Source organism: Amblyraja radiata, unplaced genomic scaffold (genome assembly GCF_010909765.2).
Source record: "Amblyraja radiata isolate CabotCenter1 unplaced genomic scaffold, sAmbRad1.1.pri S69, whole genome shotgun sequence".
NCBI lineage: Eukaryota > Metazoa > Chordata > Chondrichthyes > Rajiformes > Rajidae > Amblyraja > Amblyraja radiata.
The window spans coordinates 163529-186816 of NW_022630163.1; the positions used below are offsets into that span (position 1 = coordinate 163529).

The following is a 23288-nucleotide window of genomic DNA, read 5'->3' on the forward strand; positions in this document are numbered from 1 at the left end:
TGTGTGGGGCCGGGGATGTGTGTGTGTGTGTGTGTGTGTGCGCGTGCGTGTGTGTGTGGGGGGCTGGGGTTGTGTGTGCGTGTGTGTGTGTGGGGCCGGGGTTGTGTGTGTGTGTGTGGGGCCGGGGTTGTGTGTGTGTCTGTGGGGCCGGGGTTGTGTGTGTGTGTGTGTGGGGCCGGGGTTGTGTGTGTGTCTGTGGGGCCGGGGATGTGTGTCTGTGGGGACGGGGTTGTGTGTGTGTGTGTGTGGGGCCGGGGTTGTGTGTGTGTGGGGCCGGGGCTACTCCTCTTGTCGCGGCGGCAACGAAAGTGAAAGCAGCGTCTATGTGCTACAGCCACAGCCGCCATGGCCGCCGCCGGTGGAGCGATCCTGTCCCGGTCCCTAGCGCTGGCCCTTGTCCCCGCTGCCGCCCACCTGGTGCTGGGGCCGCTGCTGCCCGCAGCCTGGGCTCCGGCCGGCCTGGCCGCGCTGTTACTCGCCGCCCTGGCGCTGTCCCGTGGCCGGGCCCCGCTGCACCGCTACACGGTCTGTGCCTGCCTACTGCCGCCGCTCTACGCCGCCCTTCGCCGGGCGCTGAGTCTCAGCCCAGGCCCCGGCTTCTCCTGGCCGCTCCTCCTGCTCGCACACGCCGCCTCGGCCTTGGCCTTCACCGCCCTGGAGCGGCTGCCCCGGGCCGCAATATCACCCGGCTCCCCGGCTACTGCCTCCCGATCCCCGGCCGCGGACGCCCAGCTCCCCCTACAGCGGACCATCACCCGCCGCCTACTCGCCCTGTCCCGGCCCGACCTGCTCCCCCTCGCCGGCGCCTTCATCTTCCTCGCACTGGCCGTGATCGGTGAGTGGCGGGTGGGGGAGGGAGGGAGGGGGAGGGGGTACAAGGGATGCGGAGACGGCCGGCGAGGGGTAGTGAGGGCAGGGATGTAGGGAGGGAGACTGGGATGGAAGGGACAGGGGAGTGGGAATGGGGAGGGACTAGAATGGAGGGGGAGGGAGGGGGAGGAGTCGGGAGGGGTGAGAGAGCGAGGTGGCGTCCAGAGGTGAGCGGAGGGCGAGGTGGGGTGAGGGAGGTTGAGGTGTGAGGAGGATGAGGGGGTGAGGGGTTCTTACAGGGGGAATGGGCTGAAAGTCAGTAGAGAGAGATCACCGAGAGTGAGGAGGGGTGGAGTGGCTTCTTGGAATAAGGGGATGCTGTGGGGGTCTGGCTGGGTGTGAGGGAAGGAGGGGTGGAGATGGGAGTGAGGGGATGGGGGAGGGGGGGAGAGAGGAGAGGTCTTGGTGAGGGAACAGTGTGAGGATGAGCCTGGAGATCGGGAGTGAGGGCAAACGACGGAGACAGAATGGTCTGGGACAGAGAGGGTGCGGAGGGGTCTGGGAAGGAGGGAAGGGGGCGAGACGGACTGGATCCTGACTGGAGATTCGGAGTAAGAACTGGAGTAAACCCGGGAGGATTGGGAGAGATCCAGAGGAACGGGGAATCACGGAGCAGAATGGAAGGAGACATTAGTAATTACAAAACCCTTCCCTTTTTTCCCCCTCATCGCCCGCCCGCCCTCCTCCCCTCCTGCCCTCCTCTCCTCTGCCCAACCTGGACGCACCTATTTCATAGTAACATAGAAACATAGGCAATAGGTGCAGGAGTAGGCCATTCGCCCCTTCGAGCCTGCACCGCCATTCAATATGGTCATGACTGATCATCCAACTCAGTATCCTGTACATGCCTTCTCTCCATATCCCCTGACCCTTTAGCCACAAGGGCCACATCTAACTCCCTCTTAAATATAGCCAATGAACTGGCCTCAACTACCTTCTGTGGCAGAGAATTCCACAGATTCACCGCTCTCTGTGTGAAAAATGTTTTCCTCATCTCGGTCCTAAAAGATTTCCCCCTTATCCTTAAACTGTGACCCCTTGTTCTGGACTTACCTAACATCGGGAACAATCTTTCTGCATCTAGCTTGTCCAACCCCTTAAGGATTTTGTAAGTTTCTATGAGAAGCCCACTCAATCTTCTAAATTCTAGCGAGTACAAACCGAGTCTATCCAGTCCTTCTTCATATGAAAGTCCTGACATCCCAGGAATCAGTCTGGTGAAACTTCTCTGTACTCCCTCTATGGCAAAAATGTCTTTCCTCAGACTAGGAGACCAAAACTGTACCCAATACTCCAGGTGTGGTCTCACCAAGACCCTGTGCAGCTGCAGTAGAACTTCCCGGCTCCTATACGCAAATAATTTTGCTATGAATGCTAACATACCATTCGCCTTCGTCACTGCCTGCTGCACCTGCATGCCTACTTTTAATGACTGGTGTACCATGACACCCAGTTCTCGTTGCATCTCCCCCTTTCCTAATCGGCCACCATTCAGATAATAGACTACTTTCCTGTTCTTGCCACCAAAGTGGATAACCTCACATTTTTCCACATTATACTGCATCTGCCATGCATTTGCCCACTCACCCAGCCTATCCATGTCACCTTGCAGCCTCCTAGCATCCTCCACACAGCTAACACTGCCCCCCCAGCTTCGTGTCATCCGCAAACGTGGAGATGTTGCATTCAATTCCCTCGTCCAAATCATTAATATATATCGTAAATAGCTGGGGTCCCAGCACTGAGCCTTGCGGTACCCCACTAGTCACTGCCTGTCATTGTGAAAAGGACCCGTTTACTCCTACTATTTGCTTCCTGTCTGCCAGCCAGTTCTCTATCCACATCAATACTGAACCCCCAATACCGTGTGCTTTAAGTTTGTATACTAATCTCTTATGTGGGACCTTGTCGAAAGCCTTCTGAAAGTCCAGATATAACGCATCCACTGGTTCTCCCTTATCCATTCTACTAGTTACATCCTCGAAAAATTCTATAAGATTCGTCAGACATGATTTACCTTTCATAAATCCATGCTGACTTTGTCCAATGATTTCACCACTTTCCAAATGTGCTGCTATCCCATTTTTAATAACTGATTCTAGCAATTTACCCACTACCGACGTTAGGCTAACTGGTCTGTAATTCCCCGTTTTCTCTCTCCCTCCCTTTTTTTAAAAGTGGGGTTACATTAGCTACCCTCCAAATCCTCAGGAACTACTCCAGAACCTAAAGAGTTTGAAAAATTATCACTAATGCATTCACTATTTCTGGGGCTACTTCCTTAAATACTCTGGGATGAAGCCTATATGGCCCTGGGGATTTATCGGCCTTTAATCCATTCAATTTACCTAACACCACATCCCGGCTAACCTGGATTTCACTCAGTTCCTCCATCTCATTTGACCCCCGGTCCCCTGCTATTGCCGGCAGATTATTTATGTCTTCCTTAGTGAAGACAGAACCAAAGTAGTTATTCAATTGATCTGCCATGTCCTTGTTCCCCATGATCAATTCACCTGTTTCTGACTGCAAGGGACCAACATTTGTTTTAACTAATCTTTTTTATCTTCACATATCTATAAAAGCTTTTGCAGTCAGTTTTTATGTTCCCTCCCAGTTTTCTTTAATAATCTATTTTCCCTTTCCTAATTAAGCCCTTTGTCCTCCTCTGCTGGACTGAATTTCCCCCAGTCCTCTGGTAGGCTGCTTTTTCTGGCTAATTTGTCCGCTTCATCTTTTGTTTTGATACTATCCCTGATTCCCCTTGTTATCCACGGATTTCTCCTCTTTCCCATCCCTATCCCTATCCCTCCCCCACCTCTCCCCTTCCCCACACCCACCTCTCCCCTTCGCCACCCCTCCCCCAGCTCCTTCCACCCGCCTCTCCCCTTCCCTTCCACATATATTCCTTTTTACTCGCTTCACAATTTACAACTCTTCAATCATTTTGTCTCACCTAACTTTTCATCTGTCATGTTTGTCAACCATCTACCTATCAACTCCCCCTCCCCCACCTGTATGTCCTGTCCCTCTGATCTTGCAACTTTCTTCCCCCCCCCCCCCCCCCCCCTTTCACAATCAGTCTGAAGAAGGATCTTGGTCCACAACGTCGCGTATTCCTGTTCTCTGGAGATGCGACGTGACCCACTGAGTTATTCCAGCGACAGACACAAAGTGCTGGATCAACTGAACGGCTCAAGCAACATCTCTGTAGATAAAGGATTGGTGACGTTTTAAGTCAGGACCCTTCTTCAGACGGAGAGAAGGGGGTTGGGGGAGCGAGCTGGAGGCGATAAAAGACCAGGACAAATCAGGGCTGGTAGCAGATGATGTCAGGCAGGGTGGTGGTGCCGTGGTAGGCTAATTGTTGGTGAAGGGAAGTGTGGTCTCAAGAGGGATACACTGTGGCACACCTTGGAGTTAGTTACAGTGGTTACAATGTTACAATGCCTAGTTACAATGGTTACAATGGGACCTTATTTGTCACATGTAGTGAAATTCATTTTTGGATACAGTTCAGTACAGGTATCAGTCTCCATAAATACATTTTAGATCAGCATCTCAGATGCAGTATAAGTGTACAGCAGCATTAGTGCTGGGTTGAGAGGATGTTTCTACTCGTGGGAGAGTCTAGAACCATAGGTCATAGCCTCAGATTGAAAGGAAGTTTCTTTAGGAAGGAGATGAGGAGGAATGGCTTTAGTCAGAGAGTGGTGAATCTGTGGAATTCACTGCCACAGAAGGCTGTGAACGTCAAGTCAGTAGATATGTTTAAGGCAGAGATAGATAGATTTTTGATTAGTACCTGTGTCAGGGGTCATGTGGAGAGGGTAAGGGAATGGGGTTAGGAGGGAGAGATAGATCAGCCATGATTGAATTGTGGAGTAGACCTGAAGGGCCGAATGGCCTAATTCTGTCCCTATCACGTATGAACATCATCTTATGTACACTGAGACAGCACAACAATAGTCAACAGTTTTGGCACCATGTTCAAGTCCCAGTTGTAAGTGCAGGGATCTTGATCTGACCATGAAGTCCATTGTTGCAGGGTCGGCCTGGCCAAGCATAGTGTGTAGTCCTCCGCCGCTCCTCCATGGGTGTGGGCCGCATCCGGTCCATGTGCTCGGCCTCTTGGAGCAGATCCCAGTCCAGCTGAGCCTCAGGCTGCTGCAGGGCCTCCAGCGGCCCACTCCTGCGTCTAGACACTGCAAACCCTCCCGCAGCCAGTCTGCATTTGGAATCCTCCCACTCTGGGCCGGTGAGCTGGGCCTTCCTGGTGAGTTCCCGGTCCACGGTGGGCAAACCGGGATTGCTGGTGGGAGGCGGCAAGGAGGGATGGAGGGAGGGGAGTGTTAGACACAACAAGCTGGAATAACTCGGCAGGTCAGACAGCATCTGTGCAGAAAAGGAATAGGTGATGTTTCAGATCAAGACTCTTCCTCAGTAAGGTTGCTTGAAATGAGAGAATTCAACATTGATACTGCTGGGTTGTAAGCTGCCCAAGTGAAATATGGGGTGCTGTTCCTCCAATTTGTGTGTGGCCTCACTGGCAATGGAGGAGGCCCAGGACAGAAAGGTCAGTGTGGGAATGGGAAGGGTTGTTAAAATGGTTGGCAACTGGGAGATCACGCATTCCTCAGCAGTTATTCCAGCATTGTGTATATTTTCATAAGCCGGTATCTGCAGTTCCTTTTATCCATGGGCGACATCAATGTCCAGGACAATTCGCAGAGTCTGAAGAAGGGTCTCGACCCAAAATGTCATCCATTCCTTCTCTCCAGAGATGCTGCCTGTCCCGCTGAGTTAATCCAGCTTTTTGTGTCTATCTAGTGCCCAGGACAAAGCAGTGATCACGGTACAGGGCAGTAAGGGAATCCTGCATGTTGCCAGGACATGAGCAACCACATATCTCCTCTAAATATTGCTCCTCTCCTCAAACCAATTACCTTTAGCATTTGATATTTCCATTCTGGGATTATGACTGTCTACTCTGTGGTGTGACTGGAAGATTACACCCTCCCTCCCTCCTCCATACATCCCCCTCTTTCTCCCACACCCCTCACCCACGCCCTTCACACCTACACCCCTCACCCTTCACCCCTCACCCTTCACCCCTCACCCTGCCACACCCACACCCCTTACGCTTCACCCCTCACCCTCCCACACCCACACCCTTCACCCCTCAGCCCTACCCCCTCACCCCTCAACCCCCTCACCTTCCCACGCCGTCACCCTCCCACACCCCTCAGCCCTCACCCCCCTCACCTCTCACCCCGCACCCTCCCACACCCTCACCCCTCTACACCGCTCACCATCCCACACCCTCATCCCTCCTCCTCCACTACCCCTCAGCCCCGCCTCCATTGGCCCTCACTCTCCCCTACAATCACTCTCCCACACCCTCACCCTCCAAAACCTTCACCCATAACCCTTCCACACCCCACACCCCTCAACCCCTGCCCCTCACCCCCTCCATCACCCCGTCACCCACCCCTCACCCACACCCCTCCTAACCCCTTCACCCTCACACCCCTCACCCTCCTACACCCCACACCCATCACACACCCCCTTGAGCATCCCGTGCGCTTCACCTACACCTCACCCACACACTCTTCCCCCACCCACACCACACATACCCACACGACCCACATCCGTCAACCACATAACCCACCCTCTCACTCATACCTCTCTCTTCACCCACCCCTCTCCCCACCGCATCCTCTTCCCACCAGCCCACCCCCTGCACCCCTCCCTCTCTCCTTGTGTACTTCTCCCTCCTCTGTTTGCCTCGTGATCGTCCATTCCCGTTTGCGCTCGCTGTGTGTGTTGCCGCTTCCCCCGTTGCCCGTGTACTGCCACACTCCCCTGTTCCTCTGCTGGGTTTCATCACATCTCTCTGCTCCATTCCAGGGGGGATGTTTGTCCCCTATTACACGGGAAAGGTGATCGACATCCTGGGCTCCCAGTATGACCAGCGCATCTTCCTCTTCGCCATCTTCTGCATGTGTGCCACGTCCATGGGAAGGTGAACATCGCAGAGCGGACCAGCCTCCACAACACTGACCAGGGGCTGGTGGGAGGAGTGGGAGGGGGTAGTGGAGGGGGTAGTGGAGGGGTGGGGGTAGTGGAGAGGGTGGTTGGAGGGGTGGGTGAGGGTGGGGGTGTGGTGGGAGGGGGTAGTGGTGGGGGTAGGGTCATGTTCATAAATGATAGGAGCAAAATCAGGCCATTTGGCCCATCCTTCCGAACCTTCTGAATTTTGTAGTCAGCAGGGCATATCGCCCACTTGGACAATTTCACATCTTTACAGTTATCAAGCCATTTAACCTCCAAACCTATACGACTTTGGAATGTGGGAGGAAACCGAAGTTCTCCGAGAAAACCGATGCAGACCACGGGAAGAAGGTACTAACTCCATACAGACAGCACCCGTAGTCGGGATCGAACCCGGGTGTCTGGCGCTGCATTTTGCTGTAAGGTAGCAACTCTACCGCTGTGCCACAGTGACTGCCCTCAAGTCTACTCTGCCTTTCAATCATGGCTGATCTATCTCTCCCTGCTAACCCCATTGTACTGCCTTCTCCCCATAACCACTTGACACCTGTACTAATCAAGAATCTATCTACCTCTGTCTTCAAAATACCAATTGTCTTGGCCTCCACAGCCATGCAGGGCACTGAATTCCACAGATTCACCACCCTCTGACTAAATAAATTCCTCCTCATCTCCTTTCTAGAGAAATGTCCTTTAATTCTGAGGGTGTGCCCTCTAGTCCTGGACTCTCTGACTAGTGGAAACATCCTCTCCATATCCACTCTATCCTAGCCTTTCACTATTCGTGGGGGGAAGGAGATCCCGGGACAAGGGACAGATTCACCCCCAATGAACAGAGGCTGGCCACGACGTTCCCAGCCAGGACAGATGGAGACAGTGAGTCTGACTGTGGCCAGACCAGACAGACCCACTGTGACTGTGTGGGCTTCCTCCGGGTGCTCCGGTTTCTTCCCACCTCCCTCCGTAAGTTGCCCCTGCAAGACTGGCGGGTCCAGTAATCAGCCGTGCCAGTCAATGGCTGAACCAGACACGGGCAGCACAATGGCGCAGCTGGTAGAGCCACTGCCTCACAAGCCAGAGAAATGGGTCCTGACCTCAGGTGCTCTCTGTGTTGTTAGTGACTGCGTGGGTTTTCTCCAGGTGCTCCGGTTTCCTCCAACATCCCAAAGACGTCTGGGTTTGTAGGTGGTATAGGAAGGCTCTGCAGATGCTGGTTTAAAACAAAGATAGATACAAAAAGCTGGAGTAACTCAGCGGGTCAGACAGCATATCTGGAGAAAAGGAATAGGTGACTTTTCGGGTCGGAAGAAGGTTCTTAACCAGAAACAATACCTATTCCTTTTGTCCAGAGATGCTGACTGACTCGCTGAGTTACTCCAGCTTTTTGTGTCTATCCTCAGGTGTGTAGGTTATTTGGCCTCTCTTCATTGCTGTTGGAGTGTGGGGAGTGGATGAGAAACTGGGATAACATAGAACTAGTGGGAACGGGCGATCGACGATGGGCGTGGACTCGGTGGGCCACAGGGCATGTTTCTTTGTAAATAAAGAGCAAGGAGGTGGTGGGGTCTACCACTGACACTGAGACTAACTCAGACACTGAACGTGAGACTTGTGTTGTCAGTTCCATTGCAGCCGGTGTGCGCGGAGGCCTCTTCATGTTCACAATGTCCAGGCTCAGCAGACGCATCCGTAGTCAGCTCTTCTCCTCCCTGGTGCAGCAGGAGATCGCATTCTTTGACGCCACCAAGACTGGTAAGGATACAGTGATGCTGCCCAATATCACTGCAGCTACCTGGTGATGTGAGGCTGCCATTACTCATACACACATACACACAAGGTGCGGGACAAGATGGGCTGAAGGGCCTGTTTGTATGTTGTATAGATCCGAGACTTGAATAATGCTAGCATAATGAAATGCCAGGATAGAGTGAATATGGAGAGGATGTTCCCATTAACGGGAGAGTCTAGGATGAGAGGCCATAGCCTCAGAATATAAGGACATTCCTTTGGACGAGATGAGAAGGGATTTATTCAGTCAAAGGGTGGTGAATCTGCAGAATTCATTGCCATGGACGGCTATAGACATTCTTTAGGTGGCGATTGATAGGTTGATTGGTACAGGTGTCAGAGGGCAGGGGAGAATTCAGGAGAATGGGGTTGAGAGGGAAAGATAAATCGCACATGATTGAATGGCAGAGTAGACTTGATGGGCCGAATGGCCTAATTCTGCTCCTCGAAATTATCAACATGAGACTTTATTAGGCCTCCTCTCTCAAGAATTATAGTGTGATCTTCATCAGCTTGTCATATGGGCTGAGGATGGCTATGGAGATACATGCAAGGTTTTGCAGTATGGGAAGTCAAACAGGGCAGCACCTTTGTAGTCAATGGTAGGGCCTTGAGGGATGTGTAGAGCAGAGGTATGTAGGACTGCAAATACACAATCCCCAAAATGATGTTGTAAGTAGATTGGGCGATGAGCTTAACATCTGTTGTTGGAAAGTTACTGGAGAGTATTCTGATGGATAGAATTAATAGGCATTTACTGTAGATGAACAAGGGCTGCTTCAGGAGAGTCAGCATGGTTTTGTATTTGGGAGGTCGTGTGTCTCACAAATCTGATTACGTTTCTTGAAGATGTGACCAAAAAGGTTGATGAGATGAAATGGCCCCTTCCTTGGAAAGTGAACCAAAGTGTCACACGAGGAACTGATATAAATTTCCATTAGGTGAGAAATAGTATTGGGTAGGCTAATGGGACTGAAGGATGATAAATCCCCTGGGCCTGATGGTCTGCATCCCAGTGTCCTCAGGGCAGTGGCTCTAGAAATAGTGGACGCATTAGTGATCATTTTCCAATGTTCAATAGATTCAGGATCAGTTCCTGTGGATTGGAGGATAGCTAATGTTATCCCACTTTTCAAGAAAGAAGCGAGAGAGAAAACGAGGAATTACAGACCAGTTAGCCTGACTTCGGTGGTGGGAAAGATGCTGGAGTCAATTACTAAAGAGGTAATAATGGGGCATTTGGATAGCAGTAAAAGGATTAGTCCAAGTCAACATGGATTTATGAAAGGGAAATCATGCTTTACTTATCTTCTGGAATTTTTTGAGGATGTGACAAGTAAAATGGATAAAGGGGTGCCAGTGGATGTAGTGTATCTAGAATTTCAGAAAGCCTTTGATAAGGTCCCGCAAGGGAGTGGTTACTAAAATTAGAGCACATGGTATTGGGGGTAGGGTGTTGACATGGATAGAAAATTGGCTGGCAGACCGGAAGCTAACAGTAGGAGTGAACCGGTCATTTTCAGAATGGCAGGCAGTGGCGAGTGGAGGGCCGCAAGGCTCGGTGTTGGGGCAGAAACTGCTTACCATATATATTAATGATTTGGAAGAGGGAATTAGGAGCAACACTAGCAAGTTTGCAGATGACACAAAGCTGGGTGGCAGTGTGAACTGTGAAGAGGATGTTAGGAGGTTGCAGGATGACCGGGACAGGTTGAGTGAGTGGGCAGATGCGTGGCAGATGCAGTATAATATAGATAAATGTGAGGTTATCCACTTTGGCGGCAAAAACAAGGGGGCAGATTATTATCTCAATGGGGTTAGGTTAGGTAAGGGGGAGGTGCTGCGAGACCTGGGCGTCCTTGTACCCCGGTTGCTGAAAGTTGGCTGACAGGTACAGCAGGCAGTGAAGAAAGCTAATGGAATGTTGGCCTTCATATCACGAGGATTTCAGTATAGGAGTAAATAGGTTCTTCTGCAGTTGTATTGGGCTCTGGTGAGACCACATCTAGAGTATTGTGTACAGTTTTGGTCTCCTAATTTGAGGAAGGACATCCTTGTGATTGAGGCGGTGCAGTGTAGTTTCACGAGACTGATCCCTGGGATGGCGGGACTGTCATATGAGGAAAGATTGAAAAGACAAGGCTTGTATTCACTGGAGTTTACAAGGATGAGGGGGTATCTTATAGAAACATATAAATATTTTAAAAGGACTGGACAAGCTAGATGCAGGAAAAATGTTCCCAATGTTGGGCGAGTCCAGAACCAGGGGCCACAGTCTTAGAATAAGGGGAGGTCATTTAAGACTGAGGTGAGAAAAAAACTTTTTCACCCAGAGAGTTGTGAATTTATGGAATTCCCTGCCACAGAGGGCAGTGGAGGGCAAGTCACTGGATGGATTTAAGAGAGAGTTAGATAGAGCTCTAGGGGCTAGTGGAGTCAAGGGACTTGGGGAGAAGGCAGGCACGGGTTATTGATCGGGGACGATCAGCCATGATCGCAATGAAATGGAATAGCCCAGGGCCTCTCTTCATCTAAATCCGGCCCTGCCTTTGGCCCACCGTGTCCGCGCCGACCAGCGATCCCCACAGTTTAACACTATCCTACACACACTAGGGACAATTTACACTTATACCAAGTATATAAACCCAAGCCAATTAACCTACAACCCTGTACGTCTTTGGAATGTGGGAGGAAATCTACTATCTCAGATAAAACGCACGTGGTCACGGGAAGAACGTACACTCAGAACAGACAGCACCCGGAGTCAGGATTGAACCCAGGTCTCTGGTGCTGCAAGCGTTGTAAGGCAGCAACACTACCGCTGTGCCACCGTGTCTCCCCTCAGTTTCTGACACTCCGAAGAAATCAATCCAAGTTGGTTCAAGCATCCCTGTGGGCTGGTCTACACAACATGAGCACGCAGACTCCATAACATTAGCAACACTGGGTGGCACAGTGACTTAGCAGGAAGACTTGCTGCCTCACAGCGCCAAAGACCCGGGTTCGATCCTGCCCTCGGGCACTGTCTGAGTGGAGTTTGCACGTTCTCCCAGTGACCACATGGTTTCCTCTGCGTGCTCTGGTTTCCTCCTGCATCCTAAATACATGCGGGTTTGGAGGTGAATTAGCTCTCTGTAAATTACCCTAGTGTGTAGGGAGTGGATGAGAAAGTGGGATAACATAGAACTATGTGAACGGGTGATCAATGGTCGGCATGGACTGGATGGGCTGAAGGGCCTGTTTCCATGATGTATCCATTTGCTTCAAATGCTGCACTGGAATTGATTTTGTTGTACACTGCTGTGAACTACCATGTATTGTAGGTGGTGAACACAGTGTGGACTGCTAGCACATGACGGTCCTCATTATCAGTGGTGTGTTCTGTCCGCAGGGGACATCACCAGCCGCCTCTCCACGGACACCACACTCATGAGCCGCTCGGTTGCACTCAATGTTAACATCTTGCTGCGCAGTCTGGTGAACACGCTGGGAATCATTTCCTTCATGTTCAGCCTCTCCTGGAAGCTCACCCTCCTGATCTTCATCGAATCTCCCCTCACCATCCTGATTCAGAAGTTGTATAACCGGTATCATATGGTGAGTACACATCCACCCAGACCACACGTCACCGTCGGACACCGAAACCACAAACAGCTGCAGCTCCTGGAATCAAAACCTATTTATCATGTACAAAGTCACAGAGGCACACAGCACAAAAACAGGCCTTTTGGCCCAATGTCCATGCCAAACCTGATGCACCATCTTAGTTTAGTTTAGAGATACAACATGGAAACACCCTCTTCAGCCCACCGAGTCCTTGCTGAACAGTGATCCCTGCACATTGATACTAATCTACACACACTAGGGACAATTTACTATGTTTCCAAAGCCAATTAAACCTGTAGAAATAAAATCATTTTAAATGCTGGGGCAACTCAGTGGGTCAGGCAGCATCTCTGGGTAGAAGGAATGGGTGATGTTCCGGGTCGGGACCCTTCTTCAGACTGATGTCAGGGGAGGCTGTGGGCCAGAGATAGAATGTAGTCAGGAACAGTAAGACTAGTAGCAGATCTGGGAAAGGCTATTTGAAATATCACAAAGAGGGAGGTCAGGGGGATGGTGAACACACAGCAAGGGTGGGGGTTGAGGTCGGAGGATGGCAGGTGAGTGGATGGAGGCTGAGGCAATGTCTGGTGGGGGGGTGGTGGGTGTTCAGAGAGGAGGGGGGCAGGAGGACTATAGTATGGGTGGGGAGTAGGTGGGGGCACCTGGTGAAAAGGGGAAGAACCAGTGGAACCACCACTGACGTTCCCTGTAGAAGGTGGGGGTGGGGGGGGGGGGGAGCAGTAGGACCCAGCACAGTCAGACCCAGTGGTGTGGGAGTTTGCATCGTGGAGATTGTGGGCCCGGTGCTGAGCCTGGGATTCGGGTAAGGTGAAGGCTGCGGCCTACTGGTGGGTGGTGGAGTGGCAGGTTTCGGCAGAGTCGCTGGCGGAGGCCTGCGGGGTGGGGGTGGGGGTGACTGGATAGGGGAAACGTTTCCCCCTCGGGGTTCTACCAGTGACTCTGCCGACCCTCACCACTCCACCGCCCATCAGCGGGCCGCAGCTGTCGTCTTACCCGAGTCTCCACGTCCCCACCTTGGCCGTGTGTTCACCACCCCCCACTGACCTCCCCCTTTGTATTACTACCATCAGCCCTTGCTTTCCCTCTCTCTCCATCCCCTTCCCTTCCCAATTCTCCCACCAGTCTTACTGTCTCGGACTACATTCTATCTTTGTCCCGTCCAATCCCCTGACATCAGTCTTAACCCCAAACGTCACCCATTCCTTCTACCCGGAGATGCTGCCTGACCCACTGAGTTGTGCCTGCATTTTGTGTCTACCTTCAATTTAAACCAGCATCTGCAGTTCTTTCCTACACATCCTACAAACCTCTACATGTTTGGAGTGTGGGAGGAACCAAGAGATCCCGGAGAAAACCCACGCAGGACATGGGAGAACACACAAACTCCGTACAGACTGCACCCGTAGTCAGGATCAAACCCGGGGCTGTAGCGCTGTAAGGCAGCAGCTCCACTGCCCCCCATTGTACCAGTCCCATTTACCTGAATTTAAGCTACATCCCTCTAAACCTTTCCTATCCATTTATATGGCCATGTGTCCTTTAAATGCTGTTGGTATCTGCCTCAATTACCTCCTCTGGCACCACATTCCATGTAGTCACCGCCCTCTGAATGAAAACGTTTCCCCACTCAAGGTCCTATAATATCTTTCACTTCTCACCTTAAAACTCTGCTCTCGAGCTTGATTCTCCGAGCCAATAGGTAAAAGATGAACCTTATCTATTACCTTAACTTAGCAATTCCCCTCATGATTTTAAACCCCACTGCAAGATCACTCCTCGCTTTCTTGTAATCCAAGGAGTAAATCAGGGTGACCAAAGTCGAATAAAATCCCCCAAATGTGGCCTCACCAACATTTAGCTTTAGTTCAGAGATACAGCATAGAAACAGATCATTCGGGCCACTGAGTCCACACTGACCAGCGATCCCTGCATATCCTACACGAGGGACAATTTTACATGTACACCAATGTCAATTAGCTTTCAACCCTGTACACCTTTGGAGTGTAGGAGGCAACCAAAGTTCTCAGAGAAAACCCATGCGGTGATGGGGAGAACGTACAAACTCTGTACAGACAGCACCCGTAGCCAGGATGGAAAGCGGGTCCTGTAAATGCTGTAAGGCAGCAACTCTATCAGTGCACCACCGTGCCGTCTAGTACAACTGCAACATAACGTCTATATTCAATACCCTGACTGATGAAGGGCAGCATGTGAAAAGCCTTCTTCACCACCCTGTCCACCTGTGAGGCTGCACCCTACTCCCCCATTGTAAACTGGTTCCTCCCTGGGATGCTACTGATACTGAGAACGGCGTTTTGTCTTGGACAGAGTCTGGTGCTGCAGGTTCAGGATTCGATCGCCAGTTCGAACCAGCTGGCCGGTGAGATCGTGTCCTCCATAAAAACTGTCAGGAGCTTCGCGGCCGAGGACCTGGAGTCAGAGCTGTTTGAGAAGAAGCTGCAGGAAACGCACCAGCTGAAGAACAAACGTGACCTGGTCAGAGCCGTCTACCTCCTGTGTCACAGGGTAGGTGTAAAGAGCTCGCCCACTCTCCATCTCTTTTGGTCTTTCTCTTTCCTTCTCTTGCTTTCTTTTCCATTCTATCTCTCTTTCTCACCAGCATTTCCCCATCTTTCTCTCTCCCCATCTTTCTCCCCCTCACTTCCTTACCCTCCCTCCCACTTTACCTCCCTCTCTTTAGCCCTGCCTTCCCTCTTTTCCTCCTTCCTTCCCTCCCTCCTCCTCATTTACCTCTCCCCATCCCTCCTTCACCCTCACCGTCCCTCTCCCCATCCCTCCCTCTCCCCTTCCCTCCCACGCCCCTATCCTCCCTCTCATTTCCTTCTCTCTCCTCTTCCTCCCCTTCCCCATCCCTCTCTCTCCCTCCATCCCACCTCCCTCCCACTGATATCCTAGCACTCGAAGCTGCTCCCCATCGGCCAGTTCCAACTGCACTGTGTTGCCGCCCTTAGAGCCAGGCCTCGGATCCTTGGCTCGGCCAGGAAGCATCAACAGCTACGGCCACGCCGGCATGTGGGAGGACGGGTGGGGTGGGGGGAGAGCTCGGAGTAAAGACGGGGGATGAGCCATGGGGGAGGGGGGTATCATGGAGGAGTGGGACAGGAGCCAGTGAGGGGAACCAGAGGGGAAGGGGCTAGAGCTGTGGGGCGTTGTGATGGTGATGCGTTTGGGACTCACAGTGGATGGTCTCCTGCGCCGTGATCAGACTCTGCTTTCCATTTGGCGACATCTCCGGTGCCGGGCTTGGACGCTTCTGTTCCTTCCGAAAATTGTGTCCGGTTGAGACCTCCGCCGGCCACCCGCAGCGTCCCCTCAGTTCCAGTAAAGACACGATGGCGCAAGAAGGGGCGGACCGTCCCTGGGAGTGACAGGAGAAGAGACCAATCAACACGGCGCTGATTGGCAGGAGAGGAAATCGATCTGTGCACGCACCGTTTTTACAATTTTTGAACCTCGCTTACATTTACAATATACTACTGATCGGAATGAAACTTGTTGCACTCGCAGCACAGGAGAACGATGAGTGAGCTGGCGAAAAACCGTAGCGCTATCACATACCGATTTTGCGCAAATAGAAAAACTGTGCAAACCCAAAGAGCACAAATTCAGTTTTAGATATGAATAGATAGATAGATAGAATATAACATTTACTGCAAAGATATAACATTGAAATCCGGTTAATGGTAGTTCAAATGTCTCCAATGGGGTAAATGGGAGGTCAAGATCGCACTCTAGCTGATGAGAGGATGGTTCAATTGCTTGAGAACAGCTGGGAAGAAACTGTCCCTGAATCTGCAGGTGTGTGTTCCCAAACTTCCGCACCTCTTGCCTGATAGGAGAGGGGAGAAGCGGGAGTGACCGGGGTGAGACTGATCCGTGATTATCCCAAGGCAGTGTGAAGTATAAACGGGGTCAATGGGAAGTCATAATTGTTTCCCCCTGGCAGCTCATTCCAGATACAGACAACCCTCTGAGTGTTCTCTCTTAATTTGTTTCCCTCTCATTTGAAGTCTATGCCCTCTACTTTTGGAATCATTTACCCTGAGAAACATACGGTAAATGTTCACTTTATCCACTCCACACCCCTCATGATCCTGTACACCTCAATAAGGTCACCTCTCAGGCACCAACGTTCAAAGAATAAAATGCCAGCCTATCCAACCTCTCTCTAGAACTGGTCAAGTGTGTTTTATTGTCATGTGTCCCAAATAGAACAATGAAACTCTTACTTGCTGCAAGACAACAGAATATGTAATCATAATAAATAATATAACAAAAGCCCAGAAAAAACCCAAACAATAACAGTGCAATAATAATAATAATAATAATAATCTATTGTAGTTTATAGTTTACAAGGTTGTAGTGTTTAATAGCCTGATGGCTGTAGGGAAGAAGTCAAGGAACAGCCTAGTGAATATCTTCTGCACCCTTTCCAACTTAATGACATCTTTCCCAAACTGGGTAATCAGAAATACACACGTTACTCCAAGTATGGTCTCACTAATGACTTGTCCTGTTCCATCATGATATCCTAACTTTTATCCTCAATATCCTTCACAATGAAGGCAAGCGTGCCAAATGCCTTCTTCACCGCATTGTCCATCTGACTCACCACGTTTCGGTACCGTGCACCTGTACTCCCTGTTCACTCTGTTCTACAACACTCCCCAGGGCTCGACAATTTACTCTAAGACCTTCCCGGGTTTGATATGCCAAAGGCGCACACCTCACACTTGCCGTAGAGTGATGCACCATGGAAACAGGCCTTTCAGCCCAACTTGCCCACACCGGCCAACATGTCCCAGCTACTCTAACTCCCCCCCAGCCCACATTTAGCCAATATCCCACCAAACCTGTCCTTTCCATTATTTAGGTATTTCTTAAATGTTGGGATCGTCTCTGCCTCAACTACCTCCTCTGGCAGCTCGTTCCATACACCCACCGCCCTTTGTGTGAAAAAGTTACCCCTCAGATTCATATTAAATCTTTTCCCCTTCACTTTAGACCTATGTCCACTGGTCCTCGATTCACCTACTCTGGGCAAGAGACTCTGTGCATCTGCCCGAACTATTCCTCTCATGAGTTTATACACGTCTCTAAGAATACCCCTCATCTTCCTGCTCTCCAAGGAATAGAGTCCCAGCCTTCCCAACCTCTCCCTGTAGTTTAGACCCTAGAATTCTGGCAACATCCTCGTAAATCTTCTCTGTACCCTTTACAAATAGTCAAATTTAAATGATGTTTTCCATTCCTTGACCCACCTTCTCAACTGATCTGGATGCTGTAGTGAATGAACATATCTTTCATCACTATCCTGTACGCCAACAATGTAGGTGTCATCTCCACGTTTACTCACAAATCATTAACGTAGATAACAGTAGTGGGCCCAGCACCGACCCCTGCGGCACTCCACTGATCACGTCTCCAATCAGAAAAACAATCCTCCACAATTACGCTTTGACACAATTTTGAATCCAATTGACCAGTGTCCTTGGATCCTGCGTGATCTAACCTCCCAGACTAGCCTGTCATGTGGAACCTAGCCAGAGGTTGTGCTAAAGTCCATTTAGACAAAGCCCACTGCCCTGCCCTCATCAATCCTCTGTCCCACTCTAGATCAGACTGAAAGTGAAGTGTACGAGCCATTCCTGCTAGCCCCTCCTTTGTGCGTGTGTCGGCAGTGTTGCGTGTCTGACCCTGCACTCTCCCTCCTCCTGTGTTTATACAGCTGGCCATGCTCCTGATGCAAGTGGTCATGCTGTACTGTGGGCAGCTGCTGGTGAACGACGGGCAGATGACCAGTGGAAACCTCATCGCCTTCATCCTCTACCAGATGGACTTTGGGATCTATGTGCGGGTATGTTCCCTTCTCGATGACCTTCCGCTCCCGCTGCTCTTCTGGCTGATCCGGGGCGGACGATTGGGATCATTGGCAGTACCGGTGTTGGGGAAGTTTCTGTGTGTGTGTGTGTGTATGTGTGTGTGTATGTGTGTGTATGTGTGAGTATGTGTGTGTGAGTGTGTGTACGCGAGTGTGGCGCATTCGGTACTGGGCAGGGTTCTGTGTGTGTGTGTGTGTGTGTGAGTATGTGGGTGTGAGTATGTGTGAGTGTATGCGAGTGTGGTGCATTCGGTACTGGGCAGGGTTCTGTGTGTGTGTGTGTGTGTGTGTGTGTGAGTGTGTGAGTATGTGGGTGTGAGTATGTGTGAGTGTATGCGAGTGTGGTGCATTCGGTACTGGGCAGGGTTATGTGTGTGTGTGTGTGTGTGTGTGTGTGTGTGTGTGTGTGTGTGTGTGTGTGTGTGTGTGAGTGTGTGTACGCGAGTGTGGTGCATTCGGTACTGGGCAGGGTTTGTGTGTGTGTGTGCGTGTGTGTATGTGAGTGTGTGTGTGTGTGTGTGTGTGAATGTGTGTACGCGAGTGTGGTGCATTCGGTATTGGGCAGGGTTCTGTGTGTGTGTGTGTGTGTGTGTGTGTGTGTGTGTGTGTGTGTGTGTACGTGAGTGTGGTGCATTTGGTACTGGGCAGGGTTCTGTGTGTGTGTGAGTGTGTGTACGCGAGTGTGGTGCATTCGGTACTGGGCAGGGTTCTGTGTGTGTGTGTGTGTGTGTGTGTGTGTGTGTGTGTGTGTGTGTGTGTGTGTGTGTGTTTGCGTCTGTGTGTGTGTGTGTGTGTGTGTGTGTGTGTGAGTGTGTGTATGTGAGTCTACTGCACTCGGTGCTGGGGAGTGTGTGTGTATGAGTGTGTGTACGCGAGTGTGGTGCACTCAATGCTGGGGACGTCTGTGTGTGCGTGTGTGGGTGTGTGTACATATGTGCGGTGCACTCGGTGCTGGGGAGAGTTCTGTGTGTGTATATGTGTGTGTACGTGAGTGTTTGTGTGTGTGAGTGTGTGTACGTGAGTGTGATGCATGTTGCTGGGGTGGTTTCTATGTGTGTGTATCATAATCATAAACATTCTTTATTAGCCAAGTATGTTTTGCAACATACAAGGAATTTGATTTGCCGTACAGTCTTACCAATAAAAAGCAACAATACACAGAAAATACAATTTAACATAAACATCCACCACAGTGACTCCTCCACATTACTCATTGTGATGGAAGGCGGAAAAAAATGTTCAATCTCTTCCCTTCATTGTTCTTCCACGGTTGGGGGCCTTGAGCCTTCCGTTGACGGGACGATCTTGGCTCCAGTAGCCGGCGGTTGGGCCCTCTGCATCGGGGCGAACCAACTCCTGCATCAGGGGGGATCTCAGCTACCCCGCGCCGGGCGATCGGACCCCGGGTCGACATCGTTCTCCACCCGAGGCTGCAAGCTCCTCGATGTTGAAATCCGCAGGCCTCGGCTGGAGCATCGAACCCAGGTGTAGATTGGCTATTGCATGGTAGCCAATTATAGTGCTTGTTAGTAGTAGCTCCGTCTAGTACGTGCTTTATAATATCAAGAGGTCACCTACGCTAGCTAGTAGATGTAGCAGCTCGGAGCTGTAACGTATTGCAGATCCTATGCTGCAAGTGATTTAATAAATATGTGTTCGGGTCACATCATTACACCAGGTAAGGGATCGCAGGCTCTGATGGTAAGTCCACGCCCCGCGGTGGGGCTCAAAGTAAGTCTCGAGCAAGGCCGCCAGCTCCATGATGTTAGGCCGCAGAGCGACCGGAGATACGATCCGGAAAACAATCGTATCTCTGGCAAGGTAAGAGATTTAAATAAGTTTCCTCTGATCCCCTCCCCCACCCACCACATAAAACAAACCAGAGAACATTAACACATACTTTTAAAACACTAAAAATAACAATAAAAGACAGACAGACCGTTGGTGAGGCAGCCATCACTGACGGCTCCACCCGGTGAAGTGTGTGTATGTGAGTGTGGTGTACTCGGTGCTGGGGAGGTCTGTGTATGTGTGTATGAGTGAGTGTGTGTATGTGAGAGTGGTCCACTCAGTGCTGGGGATGTGTGTATGAGTGAGTGTGTGTACGTGAGAGTGGTGCACTCGGTGCTGGGGAGGTCAGTGTATCTGTGTGTATAGAAACATAGAAACATAGAAAATAGGTGCAGGAGTAGGCCATTCGGCCCTTCGAGCCTGCACCGCCATTCAATATGATCATGGCTGATCATCCAACTCAGTATCCTGTACCTGCCTTCTCTCCATACCCCCTGATCCCTTTAGCCACAAGGGCCACATCTAACTCCCTCTTAAATATAGCCAATGAACTGGCCTCAACTACCTTCTGCGGGAGAGAATTCCAGAGATTCACCACTCTCTGTGTGAAAAATGTTTTCCTCATCTCGGTCCTAAAAGATTTCCCCCTTATCCTTAAACTGTGACTCCTTGTTCTGGACTTCCCCAACATCGGGAACAATCTTCCTGCATCTAGCCTGTCCAACCCCTTAAGAATTTTGTAAGTTTCTATAAGATCCCCCCTCAATCTTCTAAATTCTAGCGAGTACAAACCGAGTCTATCCAGTCTTTCTTCATATGAAAGTCCTGACATCACAGGAATCAGTCTGGTGAACCTTCTCTGTACTCCCTCTATGGCAAGGAAGTCTTTCCTCAGATTAGGAGACCAAAACTGTACGCAGTACTCCAGGTGCGGTCTCACCAAGACCCTGTACAACTGCAGTAGAACCTCCCTGCTCCTATACTCAAATCCTTTTGCTATGAATGCTAACATACCATTCGCCTTCTTCACTGCCTGCTGCACCTGCATGCCTACTATTAATGACTGGTGTACCATGACACCCAGGTCTCGTTGCATCTCCCCCTTTCCTAATCGGCCACCATTCAGATAATAATCTACTTTCCTGTTTTTGCCACCAAAGTGGATAACCTCACATTTATCCACATTATACTGCATCTGCCATGCATTTGCCCACTCACCCAGCCTATCCAAGTCACCTTGCAGCCTCCTAGCATCCTCCTCACAGCTAACACTGCCCCCCAGCTTCGTGTCATTCGCAAACTTGGAGATGTTGCATTCAATTCCCTCGTCCAAATCATTAATATATATCGTAAATAGCTGGGGTCCCAGAACTGAGCCTTGCGGTACCCCACTAGTCACTGCCTGCCATTGTGAAAAGGACCCGTTTACTCCTACTCTTTGCTTCCTGTCTGCCAGCCAGTTCTCTATCCACATCAATACTGAACCCCCAATACCGTGTGCTTTAAGTTTGTATACTAATCTCTTATGTGGGACCTTGTCGAAAGCCTTCTGAAAGTCCAGATATAACACATCCACTGGTTCTCCCTTATCCACTCTACTATTTATATCCTCGAAAAATTCTATAAGATTCGTCAGACATGATTTACCCTTTATAAATCCATGCTGACTTTGTCCAATGATTTCACCACTTTCCAAATGTGCTGCTATCCCATCTTTAATAACTGATTCTAGCCTTTTCCCCACTACCGATGTTAGACTAACTGGTCTGTAATTCCCCGTTTTCTCTCTCCCTCCCTTTAAAAAAACGTTGTGTTACATTAGCTACCCTCCAATCCTCAGGAACTACTCCAGAATCTAAAGAGTTTTGAAAAATTATCCCTAATGCATCCACTATTTCTGGGGCTACTTCCTTAAGTACTCTGGGATGCAGCCTATCTGGCCCTGGGGATTTATCGGCCTTTAATCCATTCAATTTACCTAACACCACTTCCCCGCTAACCTGGATTTCACTCAGTTCCTCCATCTCATTTGACCCCCGGTCCCCTGCTATTGCCGGCAGATTATTTATGTCTTCCTTAGTGAAGACAGAACCAAAGTAGTTATTCAATTGGTCTGCCATGTCCTTGTACCCCATGATCAATTCACCCGTTTCTGACTGCAAGGGACCTACATTTGTTTTAACTAATCTTTTTCTCTTCACATATCTATAAAAGCTTTTGCAGTCAGTTTTTATGTTCCCTGCCAGTTTTCTTTCATAATCTATTTTTCCTTTCCTAATTAAGCCCTTTGTCCTCCTCTGCTGGTCTCTGAATTTCTCCCAGTCCTCTGGTAGGCTGCTTTTTCTGGCTAATTTGTACGCTTCATCTTTTGTTTTGATACTATCCCTGATTCCCCTTGTTATCCACGGATGCACTACCTTCCCTGATTTATTTTTTTGCCAAACTGGGATGAGTTCTGTGTGTAAGTGAGAGTGGTGCACTCGGTGCTGGGGAGGTCAGTGTATCTGTGTGTAACTGTGTGTAAGTGAGAGTGGTGCACTCGGTGCTGGGGAGGTCAGTGTATCTGTGTGTATCTGTGTTTAAGTGAGTGTGGTCCACTCAGTGTTGGGGCTGTGTGTATGAGTGAGTGTGTGTACGTGAGTGTGGTCCACTCAGTGCTGGGGAGGTCTGTGTGTCTGTGTGGGTGCTGCCGTATTCCAGTGTCCCCCATGATCACCGCGCTGCTTTCTCACTGCACAGACTCTGATCCGCATGTACTCGGAAATGACCCATTCTGTGGGAGCAGCGGAGAAAGTCTTTGAATACCTCGACCGTGAGCCCAGTGTTCGCACTGATGGGACATTGGTGCCAGAATCTCTGCAGGGTCACCTGGAGTTCAAGGACGTGACTTTCTCCTACCCAACGAAGCCCGACGTCCCAGTTTTACAGGTAATGTCACGATGGTTAATTAGTTTATTTATTGTCACGTGTACCGAGGTATAGTGAAATAATGGCCTCCATAGTGAAAAGCTTTTGTTTGGTGTTAACAGTCAACAGCAAGGCAATACATGATTACATTCGACCCATTTACAGTGTATAGATACATGATAAGGGTACAACGTTTAGTGCAAGGTAAAGCCAGCAAAGTCCAATCCAGGATAGTGAGGGTCACCAAGGAGGTAGATAGTAGTTCAGCGCTGCTCTCTGGTTGCGGTAGGATGATTCAGTCGCCTGATCACAGCTGGGAAGAAACTGATCCTGAATCTGGAGGTGTGCG

General features: G+C 50.3%; 1 protein-coding gene across 1 annotated transcript in view; it reads left to right on the top strand.

Annotated features, from left to right (window-relative positions):
- The first annotated feature begins 243 nt into the window (after positions 1–243).
- The window catches only part of LOC116969528 (antigen peptide transporter 2-like), a 33386-nt gene continuing 10341 nt past the window's right edge, over positions 244–23288 (top strand). Inside the window, exons 1-7 of the mRNA XM_033016383.1 lie at positions 244–835; positions 6781–6895; positions 8546–8676; positions 12104–12309; positions 14668–14865; positions 18089–18217; positions 22772–22960. Of these exons, the coding sequence (XP_032872274.1) occupies positions 346–835; positions 6781–6895; positions 8546–8676; positions 12104–12309; positions 14668–14865; positions 18089–18217; positions 22772–22960 (1458 nt within the window). The 5' untranslated portion in view covers positions 244–345. The remainder of the gene's footprint in view (positions 836–6780; positions 6896–8545; positions 8677–12103; positions 12310–14667; positions 14866–18088; positions 18218–22771; positions 22961–23288) is intronic.